At 48.4% G+C, this 19,212-nt stretch overlaps 1 protein-coding gene across 8 annotated transcripts in view; it reads right to left on the bottom strand.

Annotated features, from left to right (window-relative positions):
• Positions 1–15,685: 15,685 nt before the first annotated feature.
• Positions 15,686–19,212, bottom strand: part of LOC125719501 (histone deacetylase 9-B) — a 41,400-nt gene continuing 37,873 nt past the window's right edge. For all 8 annotated transcript variants that reach the window (XM_048994346.1, XM_048994350.1, XM_048994348.1 and 5 more), the window contains one exon: positions 15,686–17,513. In XM_048994346.1, coding sequence (XP_048850303.1) covers positions 17,193–17,513 — 321 coding nt within the window. In that variant the 3' untranslated portion in view covers positions 15,686–17,192. The remainder of the gene's footprint in view (positions 17,514–19,212) is intronic.

Genomic DNA, 19,212 nt, shown 5'->3' with positions numbered 1-19,212 from the left:
GCCCCCTTAGCTCATGTGCTGAATAGCTCTGGCACAGCATGAGAGACTCTCAGATCAAAAGGTTGACGTCCGAATGTCCGGCTGTGCTTTCTGCTGTCAGGCCAGTCCTGTCTGCTGTTACCCCTGTTTGACTGATAGCCATCGTGTTTTTTCACCCCTCCTCAAGCAGCCTGTTTACTTTTAGCTACTTAGCTGACAGTCTTACCCCTAATCCCCATTCATGGTGTTTGATGTTTACTAGAGTAGTTTATGTTGACTACCTCATCTGGGGGTATTAGAGAGGGGGGGGGGGGCCCTCTGGGAGTGGAACCAGCAGTCTATCAGTTAAGCTGGGAACGCACCAAGCTGATCTTTGGCCATCTAAAGCCATCGGGCTGCCAGTGAGAGCCGGTAACTGCGTGTCGGTCCAGTGTGCGCGGCTGGACGCAGTAGTTCCCCTTGGCGCCGTTGTGGCCAACTGAACACGTTGAGCTGGTTTCAAAGTCAGTTGGTGAAACTGAGCTGTCTGATTGGGCCGTAGGACAACCGTCACCTCTAGTCGTGCAAATGTGCATATTCTCACAGCGGACGGGAGACGATCAGTCATCAGCCTTGGTTGGTGCTAGTTTTTAGCCTTCGGTTTGCGGTGTAACCAGCTTAACACACACACTATATTTAACCAGATTTACTTACCTATCCTTGGCAAAACAGGTATTTGGTGGAGTTTAAATCTGACAAAATCTGTGTGGACGAGGCCGACTCTTATGCAAAGGGAATTATTAGTAAATGATTAATAAAATTTCAATGTTAGCATGGTGCATAGATGACTAAAGGACATGTGGCAGCCGTACCTCCTAAGCCCAACATCGGTCCCCTGACCAGAATAACAGTGGATGGAAAACATCATGTGGGCCGGTGGTTCTGATCCATTCAGATACTCAGATGACACTATATCAATGGAAAAGGAGCGCTAAGCCACACAGGCTGCATGTAGCAGGATGCGATCCAACACAAACCTCTATGACATCATATCCTATTTGTCGATTTGACATCCTGCCTGGTCTGCGGCACAAAGTGGAGGCCATTCCTCATGTAAACAAATGTCATCACTAGAACTTTTTTTTAAGAAGCATGTCAAAAAAAACAAAACAAAACAAAAAATTGGTGCGGGCTGTCAACAGTGACGTGGTGTGGGCCTCCTCCAGAGGGGGGGAGCAGGAAATCTGTTATCAATTTGACTGAAGCCTGAGCCGGGGGAAAGAGCGCGGTCCGTCCACCCCCCAGACAAAAAGAGAAAATCCCAGTAGACAGGACCAGGGGCCTTTGAAGCTGTGGAGATGATGACAGTATTATCACAGAAGAAATTCTGCTCGTGCTTTTGTGCTCACACAGAGGAAAGAAAAAAAACGTATAATATACTGCAGGAACATGGTTATTTTTGTCTTTCAGATGTGAGGGAAATTTGTTTCCATATTTAGCTGGCAGCCTTTTTCCAGGCCAGACCCTGGGCTGGAATTAGGCTCCGCATCTCAGAATAACAGCCTTTTGTCTAGCATGGTTTTGTTGCATCGTTCCTTGACAGATTCGAATCGGTCCTCGTCATAACACAGGGTCGTCTCCGTTTCCTAGATGTATCAGTCAGCTCACCTCCATCCAGACCCCTGGGCTCTGGGTTACCAGCCATTGGGGAAGAATGTTCCAGAAACGCGGACACTTAGAAACGGATACTCTCCGTTATATTCCCCGCAGAATATCGGCTTTCGCAGATCGGTCATCTTCTAGGTGATGTTTTCCCCCCACTGGGACACAAAACAGTGCTATTGATTGATATTTAAGACGGCGGCGTTTTGCAAATTTCTTGTCCGATATTACGAACCAGAGTTAAAATGTGTTTTCCTTCTATTCAAAATATTTAGTCTTGCAGGAATGAGATTGAATTCATTGTACTACACCAGCTATAACCAGTAGCTTTTTACTTTAAAGCAACTCTAAATCGAACTTTACTGCGTTTTCATTTTCTGCAGTCTGCAGTGTAGAGCTGTAGTCAAGGGTAGAAAAGCAAAATATAAAACACTTTCAGTAGCAAATAGCTGTATACAGATTATATTATGCTGAATCCAGAAGTTGCCAGGCTTCTGAAAGTAATAAAATAAAATCACAACTTTGTACAGAAGTATCACACAGATTACCATTGCAGGATTGTTTTCCTGGGATTCACAACTGCTGTTTAATAAACTTGTTCTTCACATTTTGGTTGGTTACGTCTGGGGATGAAAGCTTTTGATATCATTGGGCCAATAATTATGTTCTTTCTCTTGTTTCTAAAATGTAAGAATTTTCCTTCCCTCTATCCTGTTCCCCAGATCCACATGAAACAAAACCAAATCCTTACGGATTCGGGTTGAAGTGCCAGTACAAATAGCTAAAAAATAAAACCCATACAGTTCCTCCCCAAAACGCTCTTCTGAGCAGCTCCGACTTCGCCTGCCAGCTGCTTCAGGAGAAGAAGGAAGAAGCCGGAATCCCCGCGACAGAGGAGGCCCGCCTTAGACCCCGAAGGCTCCGTTATGATCATCACAGCCAAATAAAACCACTGCTCACTGGAATTTTACATTTTATTTATCATTTTTCTGAAATGGCTCGTGGACGACTGACCATGCCAGTCTCACAAGCCCGCTCCGATCTTTAGGTTTCCCCCCTAAATTAACAAATAGTTGCTCAAGAAGCAAATCCATCAGCAAGCGACAAACCTTAGGATTGATCTGATCACGTTTTGCATGACGCTCAACTTGCCGATACTTAAAATTTTTTTGTGGAACCTTGGTTTTACTGAATATTTAGTTTTATTAACCTGAGGTGTGTAGGCAAGGAGGATGGTTTGACAAAAATTAACTGATCATATTTACTCGTTATATTCTCTGCTTTTTAATTTAAAAGGGATTTAAGAGCTAAGCACATTTTCATGGTAATTTATGGCTAAGAGGTTCGATATCAGTGATGCATCAAGTGTCACATCCATCACAGGCCTCTTTAGCCAAAACGGCGCTTGAAGAGGATAAGCCTCTGATATATTGCCAATGCAAACACTGGGTGGGAGTAACCAGGTCCTTCCGGGACCAGGGCCGCCGTTACGCCACGAAAGACGGCTGAGGGGTGATCAAATGCTGCCCAATCGGATCGAAACAGAGAGAGGTGCACTGGATGACTCCAACACTGTTGTCCAAGAAAACATCTTCCGCTAGTGCAGTTGTACCACTGGAATGATCAAGGGATAAAGCAAAGATTCACAAACACACAGTGTAGCAAAACTGATGGCTGAAATGATTAACAGCTGACCGGTGACCAGGTGCCTTACACATAAAGGAAATATTCAACATCCACGGGGAAAAACAGGACAAATGACCACAATTATTCAAATATTTTTGCTGTCTGTGAGGAGAGTAATAATTCTGCTTAGGCACCATCTTGGGGCGTCTTTGCGGTGCCTGAACCCAGCAGTCAGGCAGTATGGGTGGCCAGCCCTGCCGGTGCGTGGGGGCCTAAGACTCCAAATGCAGTCAAGTCACGCGAAAGTCCTCAGAACGGATCTGCTACTTTCTTTTAAATTTTGCGTTTAACGCCAAAGGTCTTTTGCAACATGCAGTACACGAACCACGGCCAAAACAAGCGAAGATACTCGCGTCCAGTTCCTTTTGCCTTTCCATAAAGTATGGGAGCCAAAGTACAGAAGGTGGGAAAGACCAGCGCTGGGATTGTTTGTGCCAGAGAGTTAGATTAGACACCTGTTTTTAGGGTGGATTAGCTACAAATTTATGGGGCCGTATTGTTTACTGGGCTCTAGGGCAGAAATAAAGTGGCTCGGCAGTGCTGAGATCTTATGCGTTTCAATCCCACTATCCCAAACATGAAAAGGTTACTTCCTGGCCCATTTTAAAGGGGCAGTGACATAATCGGTCAAGCCAGTAAGCCTTCAGGAAAGATACAGGTAACATTGGCCTTGGTACCCAGTCCAGTCTAACTCGGCAGTGGTGCCTGAATCCAGTGGACCTCAGAACATCTTAACGCAATGTAGGGCTACCAGACAATGACTGAAGATACTGATCGGATCAGCCACTTTTTACCCTGCCGTGTCTCCGAACATCTCCAGAACCTTCTCTCAATTTTCAATCTACACCAAGGGTCCCCGTCACGGAAATGTCTTGTTCTACAAGCCTTGGGAGGGATGGCGTTGAGAGCAGGAAACTCTCCCAAACGGGCAGTGAGGTTTTGGCTCCACAAACCCGAATTTCCAGCATGAGTCTGATTGATGAACACTTAGACAGGTCCAGCTCAAAGACCCCCCCCCCCCATTACCACCACCCCCACCCTCAGAACCACCCCCACCCTAGCTCCAGGAATGATCAAGGGAATGACAGCCAGCCCCCCAGTGTGTAAATGTGTCTGGATTAGAATAAAGGCACATATACTTTAACCAGAAGCTGGTAGGATTGTGGATCCCGGTGCTGTTCAAGCCAGAGGTAAAGACTCCCCCCCCCCCACTTGATGAAAGGGGCTCTTTTCCTTTTAAAATAAATTCCTTTTGCAGATGTATTCCACACGACCTTGGCAGAACTATAATTTTTTTGTAGGATTCCTGGGCCACAATTAATTAGTTTATCGTAACGCGCGTAACCATCCCATAACAGCTCCTTCAGGATTCTCCGTTTCTTTGCCTTCTCCACAGATTTTAAGTTTGTTCCCATAATATTTAAAGACAATTAACTTGGAGTGCTGCTCTTCTGTGCTGCAGTTTGGGCGATAACAGTTACTGCAAAAACGTAAGTGGCTTGTACAGTGAGTCAGTGAGTTACCAGTGATTTGTGATGCAAACAAATTAATAAATGTTCATATTTTATTTGTGCTTGTGGGGAGGTGTGGGTGACTGCAGATGCTGGCCCGCCTGGGGGGTTGTGGGTCACGCCTGGGGGGTTGTGGGAGAAGGGGTGACCCTGTGAATGAGCATGATTTCAGAGTGACTGATCTAACCAGCATGTAAGACACCTTAATCTACGTGGGTCTGGCCTCACTGATCCTGATCTTACGATCTTTGGTCCTGAGATTCCTGCAATGTGGTCAGGCTGCTCTGGGTTAGCATTTATGGAAGATGGATGGTATGTTTGCGGGTCGCATGGGGGACTCAAAGATATCAGCCCAGACAAAATAAATCACAGTCAACAGAAACACACAACGGTCCGCGGACATGCCAAGGAAGAAGAAAATCTCATCCCTAAAAATGACACTTTCACATGTTTTTGTAGCTACTCTGGGTTAAATTATAAAATGGGAGAGTAGGGGAAAAAAATCTCTTTTCCTGAAGCGACCCCACATTCCGTCGGGAAGGCTTTCCGCTAATCAGAGGCCAACTGCGCCTTCCCTGCTGAACGTGATCAAAAAGGTTAGGGAAGTGCTGAAACGCGTATAAGAGTCCAGGCCTCATGCAAACAGGGCAGGGATTTGTTCTATGGAAATTGATTCACTGCTCCTTTGAAAGCAGATCCGGGATGTTTGACCCACAATACGCCGGGGAATCGATGGCCTGATTAGGCACCGGATCGAGTTTCTGCAGAAAACCGTTCCTGACTTTTCCTTTTTTTTCTGCTCTTCCTTTTCAGGGAATCTGCATCCACGCGAAGATGAAGCCGAGACACCAGGATACTCCGTCAGACGCCGTGGAGAAGGACGGCGTGATCGTGCCCGACACACAGAGGCACCGGGAGGTAACGTCACTCTGCGGAGGTCAGAGAGCTACCCGGGGGGTGATGTCATGTTGTGGCTGCCCCAATGATGTACGGGGCTCAGTGTCACATGACTGCCATACCAAGGAGGGGGGGGGGGGATATCAAATCTCAGACTGATCCCTCATTCCCATTTAAGTTTTGACATGGATTTTCTGCGGATAATCAGTAGCTTTTGTTTGTAAAAATATATGAGCCCTGCAAAAAATACATATATAAGATCAAAGGCATAAAAAGCCAGGATTCATATATCTGTCCTTAAGCCAGTTTGTATGTCTCATGCGTGTGTGAGTTTGCCGGTGACGATAATCCCCCAAGTTGCTTGGCAACTGCCTCCGAAATCCACGACCCACCCTTTGTCACGTCTTGTCGCCTGTGCAGGGCTGGTGGGTCGGACACAGGGCCTGTGTGCTCCTGCGTGGCCTGAAACACACAATAAAGGCATCGGGGGGAGGGGGGGCTCTCTAAGCGCCCCCACACCGGAAGCCTCTCCGTCTGATCGAAGCAGTACCTTGTGGGGGGTGAGGGGACTGGGCGACGGTGACCGTGTCTATGTGCCGGTGTCACCCTGCCGGGGTGCCGAGAGCCTCGAAGGGCCGGTAAGTGGGATTAAATAGCCCGACGTAAAAGGAAGTCGTGCTGAGATATTTCCTGTCCGCAGATAGCATCAGGCCCCCGAAGCCGTGTCCCCTGGTCCAGCCGTCCTGACCGGCGTGACCTGACAGACCTCAGGGGCCTCGGTCGCTGGCCCGGGGGGTGGAGGAGGACGGGGGTCGGCAGAGTGGGGCAGTAATTCATCACAGGAGCCTGGAAACAGAGGCCAGGGCGGGGGGGTTAAAGAGGTAGCTGAGGGCAGATCTCCCGGCCCTCACGGTGGACGTCTGCCGCCCGTATAGCAGACCTGTCCCTGCTACATGCTACAGGCCGTACCTTTCATGGCCGGGATGAGAGGGAGCACGACTCCCAGCTATTTGTGTAAGATATTCAGTTAAGGTAATCCACTTAGCCTGGGTGCTCCCCCACTCTAGTGCCTTTTTCTGATGTGTTCTTCCTATAGTGGAAAAATAAACTTTCAAATATGGCGAAGAAACAAAAAACTGGTCAGATTCAAACTGATAAGTGGCAAAATTAGATTCAGAAGGAAGCGGAGAGCTGTATTCCGTTTGGTTTTGTACAAAAAATAAACGTTTTTTTTCTCATTCTAATGCTTTGGGTGGATTGTCTAACAGGAAATTGGAATTTAGTTGGATTGACTTGTCCAGCAGGAAGTTTAAAAGTATTTTACTTGTATATTATATATGTATATATTAGACAGACTGGCATCCCATCAGGGGTGTATCCCAGCAGGGATAATGGTTAGATGGATGGATGGATGGATGGATATTTTAGAGAGAGGCTACTTTTTATTTTTTAATGAATGACTTTCTTAAGGTTACTTGTAGCAAAAATGGTCTTTCAAGCTATATAGAAACTCCAGAAATATGATGTTCATTAAAAAAATGACTTGAGTCTAAAATGCCAGTACGATAGGAATTCAGTCCAAAAGAGAATTTCAGGAACAATCTGAAATATCTGACAGCTGGTACTGTAATGTGAAATACAGTGCGTGTATCTTTACGCTGTAGGGATCCCAGCTCCGCACCCCATGGACCCCCAGTGAAACATCTGCTCACAAGGTGAAAATCAGCGTAGAAACCCCCCGGAACACGCTACACTCCTCCATACTCTGGCAATTCCTGCACTATAAATCCTAATTAGCCACAATTCAGTAATTGCGATTTGTTACGATACAATTTTTCAGTTTCAAAGCCGCTGCCCTGCAGATCAGAACGGAGGCGTCCGGTTAAACGGAACGGCATGGGATCACATGCGAGATGTAAAACCTCCGCCCTACATTATCCTGAAAAATGAAGTTGAGGTTGCTTTGTTAAATTCAGACGGGTTCGCCGAGCGTATCGCATCGGGGGGGTTCCTCCATCTTGTGTGTAATTAGGCGTCACCTTTAGGATTTTCCTGCAGGATTTTGGAGGGAAACGGTGTTCCGGCAGAGGAACGAGCCCTCGGAGACTCGGAGTTTCACGTTGACTCCCTCCCCCCCCCCCCCCCCCCACTTGCTGCCAGGTCTCCGCCAGCGCCAGCTCACCCCAAATGACCCACAGAACCGGGCCGGAACAGAGCGCAGAGGTCCAGGCGAGCGGCACGAGGAGTTATAAGGCTTGGGGGGGCCGTCCTGTCTGTCTGGTGGGACCGGGGACTCAGTATCCGACCTCGATGGCCCCCAAACAGTGCTGGGACTAGGACCAAGTATTGTTTATGGATGTACTGTAAGCGCCCATGGCCCCCCCCTTATCCGCCTGAGTGAAATCATGGTATCTGAAGGAGGTCCACCCCACGGTGGTGCTGGCCGGACCCTGCAGTTGCCCCCAGTTCCTGTACCAGGCTGGCCCCCACAGACCACTGCAGCTCCTCAGAATCACTCTGAGCCAATCAGCGCTTGAGATAACGCAGCCCCTGCAGCTGGCCGTCCGGCCTTTGAACACCCCAGGGCTACACGCCCCCTCCATCTCTTATCTCCTCCAACTTGAAAAGCAGTATTGATCCTGGAAGAACTAAGATAACAATATGGATGATACTGCCCAGTGAGAATGACAGCTACGTAAACTGTGGAGGGCGCCGTCCCATTCATCTGGCAGCGGAGAGAGACTACTGGGGCTGTTATTCCGAGCGCGGGAGGGAATAACACTCAGTCCTTATCAGGGGGCTCCTGGACCTCATTTGTAATACTCACGGACAATACTCATGTGAAACACGTCCAGATCCTTTACTTAATATACATTTCCTTTGTTGCGCAGGTAAAAATAATATGGATAAATTAATGAAACAGTCTGTAAATTTACCCTAAATCAGTGTGGAACAGAAGAACTGCTTGATAACTGTCATATAACTATTAGTTGTTGGTTTTTTTTTTGTATTGAAGTTGAAAATACAAAAAAATGTCCTACTTCAAATTAACTACACAGAAGTGATTGCCTGGAAAACCCTGAAGCACTTTAAATAAAACTACTCTGAACAGAAGAAATGGTTTTGAGTGGGTCTGTGGTCTCCGCCAGGTTGAGAGCAAGTGTCCAGTCCGGTCTTTCCGAAAAGCTCTAATCTGAAGGCAGGCTTTAGGAATAAGGCCAATGCTTCAGTCACCCGTGTACAGAAACCAGAGCCGCCCCTTCCTGCATGCACCTCACGCACCGTGCATCGTGGGGCCCGTGATCAAGTCAGGATGGGGCAATTAACAAGTGAGCGAGAGGGCGATGGCTTCAGGTCAGCATCAGGTAGATCAGTCAGGAGCACAGGAAAGAAAAACTAAAACGAAAGCAGGGAGAAGCAGCTGGTACTGCACTTGCAGGTCTGATTAGAAAATGTCTCGACCTTCCAGTAAGCTAGCTAGCGTTACATTAATAGCCACTTACGGTTGCTACCTGTTCCAGTTATTACAGAACATTATTTGTTCCATATTTTATACAACATTACTCAGAGTATGAAAGTAATCAATAGTACAATCGACGACTATAATCAGGCTTCTCCGTAACAAAACAAGGAAAGGTTGCGAGATACGAAGGTGCTGACCACCCAAGCCAGATGGTTGGTGCTAGAGTGAGAAGGAATAACCTCTGAATGTCGTGCCTCAGGCACCAGCCAAAGCAGACATGCTAATGAAGAGGGCCGGCCTGATATTCTGAATATGCTAATTTGATTAATAATTAATATATAGAATCAGAGGTGATTCTAGGGACTCTGGGGGCCCCAGGTAAAAAAAAAAAAACACATTCCATGGGCCCCTCCAACTGACCCACCCCCAACATGGTAAAATTTAAACCATTATTTTAGCATTAAAGCTACATTAGCAACAGACTATCAACGACGAGAATCTAATAAGCAGCGGTGCTATATTTTCGCTTTGTTGAAAAACAGAATGCAGAAATAACACAGATTTGTTCTTGCAAATGCATTATGTAATCTGCGCCCCCCCCCCTTTCGGCTCGGGGCCCATCCGGTGACTTACAGAGATTTAACCATGTTCTTAAATATTTATTTTTCTCTGCATTTAATCACGTTTAAAGCAGCACTGTAAACTAAAAAAGAAAATCCTGGTTTATCCGGCAATGCGAAGTCCAGGTTAGACTCCGCAGTCTCTGAAAATACCATCAGCGCTGGGCACGGAAAAAAGAGAGAAAAGCCTTCGGAAACAAAAAATACCTCCACCAAAGTGATCGGCTGCCAGTTTCGCGCTGTCTCAGTCAGAGGTGGTCCTTTTTTACACTCGCACCAAAAAAATTGAAAAAATAAAACAGGATAAAAAAATCTTTCCTTTAGCGCCGTGCCAGAGCCGTCCCACGCCGCTAGCGCGGTCATGCAGCGTGGAAAGACAAACAGCACGTTACATTACCCTTCATAGTCCACACGGAGAGCCAGCATGCCGAGGAAAAGCTTTTAAAATCCCCCCCAATAAAGGCGATTCCGCACCGGCGTGTCCTGCCCCCACCGCATTGTGAAAAGGCTTCAGACAAATTACACCTAAGTTAGACGTGGGATTTGGAGTTTAGTTCATGGCTGTGAAATTGCCTGGCACTTCAGTGCTAAAATGCTAAGACACATTAACTACCTGGTGTGACCAGACTGGGGGTATTACGATGAAGATAGTGATCATTATTATCATCATTATTAGTAATAATAAACAAATGATATCTCACGTTTTTACGTGGTTATGTACTCTGTGTATACCCAGGACTGGGGAAGTTATCACAAAAGTACTCCATTACAGAGGTGGAAAGTTCAGGTACAGGAAGTTCAAACCCAGACCAAGATTTGGTTTCAACCGTGCACACAGTCACAGTCACAGTCACAGAGTACTCAACTGGTTCATTGAAACAAAACCTTGGTCTGGATCTGTACTTTCCAACTCTGGTTGTAATGGATTACTTTTGCGAGTACCTTCCCCAACATTGATTATATGCCATTTTAACACACCAGTCTCAAAACGACCATAGAAACTACGAGGTACTTCCCTATTGGTAATAGTACGACGGTGTTTGGAGAATATTCAGTCTGATCGGATATTTGGGAAACGGTCATCCCATAAATCACCTGATTGTAATTTGCCTAAAATCAGCGTTCTGTAACGCGTAGCACGGCTGCCACGTTATGCATTTCGCGTTCGGCCAAACTCCTTTGCCGTAAACCATGGGAGATGTTTGAAATGTTATATCGAGATTCGAGAATATTGCCTGTGAATCATGTTCCTCGCAGCGTGATTAAAATATAAATATGAAAAAGAAAACTCAAAGCGAGCCACAGTCTGACCATGAAGTAAATCACCTGATGAGGCAGCAGTTTCCCCGACTCCCTCAGCAGTTCTGCTGCCCACGCCGTACCTGTTTAAAAACTCGGCTTTTAAAAATATCTGACCTTTCTCGTCTGATGTCATAGGAAAAATAAGTCATTTCTGCATGATTTTCAGCAAACTGCCCAAACAATAATAAACGTCTTGGTGTAAATGGGAGCCCAGTGTTGAGAGTAGAGGAAAGACTGCAAGACCGTGGACAGGTCAAAGGCTACCCTGTCTGCTCTGAAGACAATTCCCATAATCCTCCAGGAAACTCTCTATTTGATATGAAAGACATGGGGTGTTTCTCAATATGCATACTTGACCATACTTGTGTTCTCATGAATCCATTTTACATCATCGAAGACCAGTTCCATTACTAAGAACAGAAATTCAGAGGACGGTTAAACCCCCAGATGTTGCTCTTGTCCTGCCCCAAATATCAAGGATACATCAGTTGCATCGTCGCCAGACAAGACCAATCCCATGATTCATTGCACCCCAGTTCCTTCTTGGGAGGCAAGTTAGCAAGACCAGTCTTGCCAAGACCACAAGTACGATCTTCTCATTTTTGGCATTGAGAAACACCAATGGTTTATAACACCTGTCCTAAAATCTGCAGGATCAACTCCTTTAACACTAATTATCAACCAAACTGTGTGTTTTCTATCAGTGCAGTGATCTCACATTGACAGGGGGTAGGAACCAAGTCCAGGTTCCCGCTCATGCACTACTTAGGTGGAAAACAGCTGGAAAGAACAGCAGAACCACATGAAAGCAGAACCACAGCCTATCCACCACCCCCCCCCACCAAGCAGGGCTGATGCAGTTGGTGCCTGAAACCCTCTTTGGTACCAGCTCATGCCACTGTGGGAGGGGGGAGGGTGGAGGACCTGTGCTACCATCCAAAACATACAAGAGATGATCTTCCTTGTGCAATGCTGACCAGCCTGGGTGTTTAAAGTGAAGGATGTACAGACGCTCCTCTACTTGCGAACGGGATACGACACGAACGGCCATTCGTAACTTGAAACGTTCGTAAGTCGTTATTCAACATCATTTTAAAGGTATACGCAAGTACAAAGAACTAGGATGCTGGGAGTACGCACGCTACGCTGCTGCGCGGCGGGAGTAGCGGGCGGGAGTCGTACTTGGCGGGATTGCCGTGCAGAAAAAAAAAATCGATGTTGCGGACAGGAAACGGGAGCCCAGTTAATTAATTTGGACTTTTTATCCTTTTTGTTCGTATGTCTGAAAGTTCGTAAGTAGAGGAGCGTTTGTATATGTCTTACAGTCTTTAGTCTTTGGGCTTGGGGGGGGGGGGGAATGGGATTGTTTTGATTTGTGTTCAGCCTCGAACACAAAACACTTAGTCATGTGAAATATTTCAAAGAGACCCACTGTTATTTTTCAGGGGTCTAGTCTTTCAAACTTACTGTCTTCGCTCCAAGCCAACATAGACTGAACGGGGTTGCCAGATTGAAGTGGTGGGACTCAGCCTCTGGAATCCCTCTTTCTGGGTTCTCACTCAAACCAAATCCATAACCTCTGCACAAGGCTGGCATCAAGTTCAGAGCTACCTGTGCAGCAGGAGATCCCTTAAATAATCCGGTTCTGCCTTGAAAATAATTTCCCAGGTTCTCAGTGATGTTTGGGGGGTGGGGGGGGGTCCTTTTTCAGCCATCTATGGGTGTAAGTGTTGGCATAGACACAGTCAAACTTGATGAGTTTTATCTCACGCAGATCTCCAGAAGAACATTTCCAATGTATGTCAAACTCTGGCAATGCGTTGGTTATGGAGCCCCATGAACGTACTGCCTGAGTCTCTGATACCTGTCTGCATGGCGCCGTGCCGTCCTGGGTCCGGCGTGTGGGCAGGCCGGGAAAGCCCGCAGCGAATGGTCACGGGGTCGTCTGGGCCAAGCAGGCCCCACCGGGCACGCGAGAGACCTAATTAAACCAAATAGCAGGAAACATGCTTTCCGCCGGGCCCGGCCACACACACACGCACACACACACACACGCACACACACACACACGCACACATATGCCGTGACACTGAGTTCTTTCTTCTCGGACCGTGCGCGAGGAGACAGAAACAGTGAGTGCGTTACGGCCACACCCGGCTGACTCCAGAAGGACTCCTGTTTGCTTTCACAGCTGGGTCGACTGGGCCGGGGGGGTCGGGGGGGGGCAGGCGCAGGTGGCTCTCTGTCTGTTATTGTTTCTGCTTTTGTAAACGCTCGTTTGGAATCACAAGGCCCAAGATAAATGGCATAACCCCAAACAGCACCGACACGCTTTGCCAAATACCACATTCCACCGAAATTACACGGCTTCCTATCTTCACATGCATCGTGGGACACACGCACACTCCAGCACACATCGGGGGGGGGGGGCAGCACCCAAATGGCCGGTGGTGCCAGAAGCGAGGAGGGTCTGCAGACACCACCGCAGTCGTCACGAATCCCCGTGCATCTGTCTGTGAAATCAGGGGCCTGGGAGCCAGCAGGGGGCGCTGCGGCCCGGTAGTAAAAGGGATCAAGGAGCCGGGGGGGGGGGGGGTCTTATTTCCTGGGAGCCAACCCAGGTGGCACGGCGACACCCCCCCACGAACCCCCTGGTTCACAGCCGTCACTGTAAACATCAAACAAAACAGGCGGAGAGCCCTTAAGCCCAGATTTAAAGGGTTAACCCGATCCCTGCAGAGTCCGATGTGACTCGAGTGTGGGAACAGAACGGCTCCGGCAATAGCCATGCCAGTGCCCCAGGGGATCGTGGGTACGACCCGAAACACGCGGCGGAGCACAGTGAAGCACCATGTAAGAGGAATACATAGAGTGTCAGTTCACCCGGAAAAAAATATGTGGTCTTCCATTGAAAAAGCCACTAGTGATGGTTATAAGGTTCATTCGCAAGGTGAGTTAATGCGTAGTAGGCTATCAGTTACTGGTGTACACTCTGGAATTATGGTTTCATTCGCCAGTCCCACACAGATCCCACGTGTGGCACAAGTCGTCTACAAGTTACTGTCGCCTCGGGGACAAATAAAGTTTTTTTAATTGAACTGAAGTGTCTCTGGCAGCACAGGCCTCGATCCACCTTAAAACAGCCGCTGCACATGCCTCCTCTCAGTAACGCTGCTCCATTTGCTCCGTGTTCAAACAACAGAAATTTTAAGGTAGACCCTGCCTGCCTTCATGCTCGGTTTTATCGGACGGCCCCTGTGACTCTCTTCCACAACACTAAAAATTAGCGAGTCCGTTAAGATTTAGCACCAGGAAGGGATCTCAGCAGGGGCAGAGGTATCAAAATTCACCCGGGCAACATTTTGGGGCAATAATTTTCCAAAAAAATCATAAAAGATGATGGCAGGGGGAATAGGTATAAATCTGGGAGAGGCTTGCAGCCCCCATCGCTCTGCAGGCAGTTTGAAGCACATGTGGTCGGTTTGGGGGGGGGGGGGGGAGAAGTTGGGGGACAGGCCAGACTAGTCACTTTCCATCAGCTGCAAGAGGTAAAATGTAGGGGGGGGGAGATTGGGATTCAGATAAAATGATATTTAAATGAAAAAACTATGAAATGCCAGTCAAAGCGTGTCAGCTTCCAAAACCTCTCCGTAAGTCACCCCGGTATCGGTAGCACCTGTCCAACACACCCATGTATTTTAGTAATTCAACCACTGCCGCACCTCGTTTACTTATTTAGCTAGTTAAGTTAAAGACGAAGGGCTGGCATGCTCATGTCCTCCCCATGGGGTTCCCTCTGGGTCCAAGGTGAATGGTGTGGGCACCCTGTGATGGGTTGGCATCCCAATCTGGATTATTTCCTGCGTAGGATGAACAGGTTTGGAAAATGGATGGATGGCAGTTAGCTAATTCAGTGAGTTGTTGGTGAAATTTAATGAATATATGGAATGGCTGAGGTTTGGGGACCGAACCTTTCAAGAATTTCATATTACTGGTAATTCCCATGTGTTCTGACTAACTGCTTCTGGTACGACCCAGCTGAACAGCTTTACACATTTCCTTTGACTGTCTAAGACTTTTACACAGCACTTCATGTTTAAGCTCTGGATGTTTTTCACTTGGTTCGTGTGCTTGGAGAGTCACACGGCTGTGCGTTTGCTCATCCCGGCCGTCTGCTTTGCATCCCAGGGGCGCCTCTAAAGCTGCCCCATTCCATCTTCTAGTCCCTGGTGAGTCTCGTGGGTCCGTCTGGCGTCACAGCTAGTTTTCGCACAGTTACGTAGCACAGACACCTTTTTGGAGTGTATCGGCACACATGCGATTTTAACACGATCTGGCGGGAAGCCGCACGGGCAAGGGACCGTCGTCCACCTTTCGCTTAACAGACTGAAATGACGCAAGTCAGTTCTGGCTCCAGTAGGAGGGCTGTGCTCTGTTTTTTAAAGCAAAATACAAGTCAGAAATGGTTTTATTTAAAAACAGCGTGTTTGCGTTGTTTCAGAGTCTCTGCTTAGTAAAAAAAAACACAGACTCGAGCTGGAACACACACCTGAGGTACCCAGTGACCAACACAACCTTTGATTAAAGCATAGACAAGAAATGTATTTTATTTAGAAAAAAGGACCATAACCAAAGGCAGAGGAAAGGTCACAAACACAGAGGCGCGTGAAATCCCAACGACGACGACAACATCAGGAACAAGGGAACATCAGCAAAGCACCGCTAGCACTGGATCAGCTTCTAACATCTACATGGAGCCGGGCTGTAACTCTGGGAAAACACTGCAGGCAGAAGTGCAGCCCGGTGTGGATCGGACACTTCGGTGCGTACCAAGCGGATCAGCAGGGGGGGTCTCCTCCGTCCCCTCGCACCTAAAATGATCTGTCTCTCTGGGTTGAGTCCATGGGAGCCTTTCCCCCAAACCTGCGATGCTTCACAGATATCAGGCAAAATTGAACGCGGACACAAAAAGCGCTACGGAGCGCGACATGAGCAAGGAACGGTGGCCTGGACCCCCAGAGAAATGGCAGCGAGGTCGGAGAGGAAATGCCAGGCTGGGGGGGCCTTCGGCAGTGAATCAGTTCTGAGGCTGCGGCCCTGGCAGCTCCGCCAGGTCCCCCTCTCTCGCATTTCTGCATGAATCACGGCGACTCCTCACTCCGCGCAAAGCATTTCCTGTCCCGGGGCCGGTCCCAATGACTCCTCAGCCAACAGGGGAGCGAAGAGCCTGACAGGCGCCTGGATTCGGGACCCAGGAGGGGGAAACAAGGGGGTGGGGGGGTGCGACGGCCAGGTGCCGGTGCTTGTCTTTGCCTTCAGATTCGTTTTCGTCTCGCCGGCTGGCCCTGGAAGTGCGTATCCGCCGAGATAGCTGCGGGTTCGCGCAGGGTTAGCTCCCAAATGCCCCCTTCAGTTCAACGATCTCAAAGATCCCAGCGTTAAATCACTCCTCAGAGGACGGAGGCAGGACCGAGTCCAGAATAATCACAGCCGGCAGCGAGCAACGGGCTTTACAACAACAACAAAAGAAGGAAAGGCTGAAACTGGCCTTTCGCTCCTGCCGAATTTACATACTGGGCGAAAGGATCGGGACTGGAGAGCACAGCGTGGGAGGGAGAGACGCTGAGGTGTTTGAGATGTTCTCTGAACGAGGTGTCTAACCAGAACTGCCGGCGGGAGGCACCACCCTTACAAAGGTATAAAGGATTAAAAAAGGAAACGCTGTGTAAGTCACTTTGGTTAAAGGTGTAACTCGTCATGTAAGTGACCGCGATACACTTCTGTGGAATGTCACGTGCTGTCCTCTGAACACAAGGCGATGGTCACTGAGGACGAAACTGCCGGGTAACCGGGGAGGATTCAGAGGTGTGCGCTGAACACTCAGCGGCCTCACGGGGGCGTGCAGGTGGTGGCAGGCTGGGGGGGGAGGGTTGTTGGCCGTCGTCCACAAGCTTTTCGCGGGGATCTGAGGGCCCGACCCGGTTCGTCGGAGGAGGACACATTTACTAACAATGTCAGTGTTGTTTCTTTCTGATCTGGCGTCTTCCCCCTTCCTCTCTCTCCCTCCATCTCTCCGCCTCTCCAGCTCCTTTTCTACATAATGGCTCGTATGACTACCCTCTGAGGAACATCGCCGCCCCCTACCTGCTGCAGGCGAGCATCCCTCTCCCCCAGCCCCGCCCCCTGTGCTTGGTCCTCATCCTCGCTGTCAGGAGGCTCCTCCTTCACCCTGATGACCCCCGCATGAGCATCCGGCGGCTCTCCATCTGAGCTGCAGGTGCTGCCACTATGGCTGTACTTCCGGATGACTCCACCAGGGGGCAGCATGTGACGCGCGCACTGCTCCCTCTCCTCCTCCTCTTCCTGTAGGTTGTCACTGGGCTGCCGGAGCTGCTCGATAGATTGCGAGAGCATCTGCAAGGGGAGCCAGGGACAGCAAGAAAGTTTAAGTATAGCATGTTCTGTTCAGATCCTACAAAGACACACATGCATTGAAAATCTGACTGTGCATGTCCTTCTAATAAAACACATATTAACACAAAACACAGATCAGAAATACAGATTAAGGTGCAAGTGTAAATTAAGGTGCGTGTGCAGTAACAGAATAAATACAATTACAATCAACACGAAAAATACATAGATAATGTAGTGCAATGTACACAAAAACAACTGTAAACAGATATAACATGTACCGTACATGTATGTGCAGACAGACAGACACTCACACACACGCAGACACTCTGTCGTTTAATATTATGAAACATAACTCACATCAGGAATATTTTGTAAACTTTTGACATAAACATTCGGACCTGAGCCCTGTTTTACAGTCACCAGTGAGTCGGGGAGGGTGTGTGATGTCATGGCTCCAGCCACCCCCCCCCCCAGATTTGTGGGATTCACACACAGCTCTGTGGTGACATAAAAACCAGGCGCCTTCAAAACACCAAAACACCATGACAGGAATTACGCGGTTAAGGTGACCTCCGAGAAGGTGGTGCTGGGGGGAGTGGGGGGATAGGGGCTGGATCTAACGGGCCATTTGGCCATGAGGCCGAGGCATGGTGGGACCGTGCCAGTCAGACTGTAAAACAATATCACCTCTTTAAAAAGAGTTGGAGTGGGGTCGGGGGGGGGTGGGGGGGGTGGGTTTGGGGAATGAAATGGAAGCAAAAATCTGCTCTGAGCCAGGCAGCCCCTTTCCAAGCCTTCAGGAAATGAAACTGCATGAAAATCATGGGGGGGCAGCAGGAAGGGCATTAAAACAAGTCACCGTGTAGCCGCTACAGGCCAGGCGGTGGGAGACATCAAAGGGCAGCAGTCCGTACTTGTCTGGCCGGCACACAGTACAGGCCCTTTGCAGAGCGCCCTCGTCCCAGTGAGGCAGAAAAATATACAACAAAGGCAACACCTTCTTAATAACTCATGCAAATAGCTCTGCATTCTTATTAGTAAATGTATAAAGCGCTATCTTCTTATTGGCTTATGTGAAATGCACTAGCTTCTTATTGGCTTTTATAAATAATGCTGCTCAGGAGGCATTGTGGGTAATATTTCGACTTTTACGTGAAAGGAAACGATGAGTTTCTGGTGGACATTGACACCTTATTCACTGACACCGTGGGGGCATCAGTGTGAAAGAACTCTCCAAACCTTTGTGAAGCCAGCAAAAGCCCTAAAATGAGACGCCCCGGTGGTCAGATTTCAGGAGCCACGTCATTCTACCAAATAGGAACAGAGGGGCTCATCTGCCTTTAGACTGCAGGGGGGGCCGACTGACAGAGAAGCAACATGCATGGCGCTGAAAACGGCAAATGGCAAGCAATTATCCTGTGACGCGATTACTTCAACACTCTTAAATACAACAGTTACATTTAATAGCACCATGGGAGGTGAATATAGTGAAGACTATGAAGGGAGGGGGATGTCGATTTAAAAGTAAAACAAGGGGAATGATGCCTCACAGCTCTGGCACCCCCCCCAACCACCCATGAGGGTGACGGATCTGATATCAGGCTTCCCAGCATGCACCGGGACAGGCTTCCCAGCATGCACCGGGACAGGCTTCCCAATGTGTCAGGCACAATGCTGCCTTTGAGCACTTCCGCTTTGC

Source organism: Brienomyrus brachyistius, chromosome 23, assembly GCF_023856365.1.
Source record: "Brienomyrus brachyistius isolate T26 chromosome 23, BBRACH_0.4, whole genome shotgun sequence".
NCBI classification, from domain to species: Eukaryota; Metazoa; Chordata; class Actinopteri; order Osteoglossiformes; family Mormyridae; genus Brienomyrus; species Brienomyrus brachyistius.
This window is presented reverse-complemented; position numbering and strand designations above follow the sequence as displayed.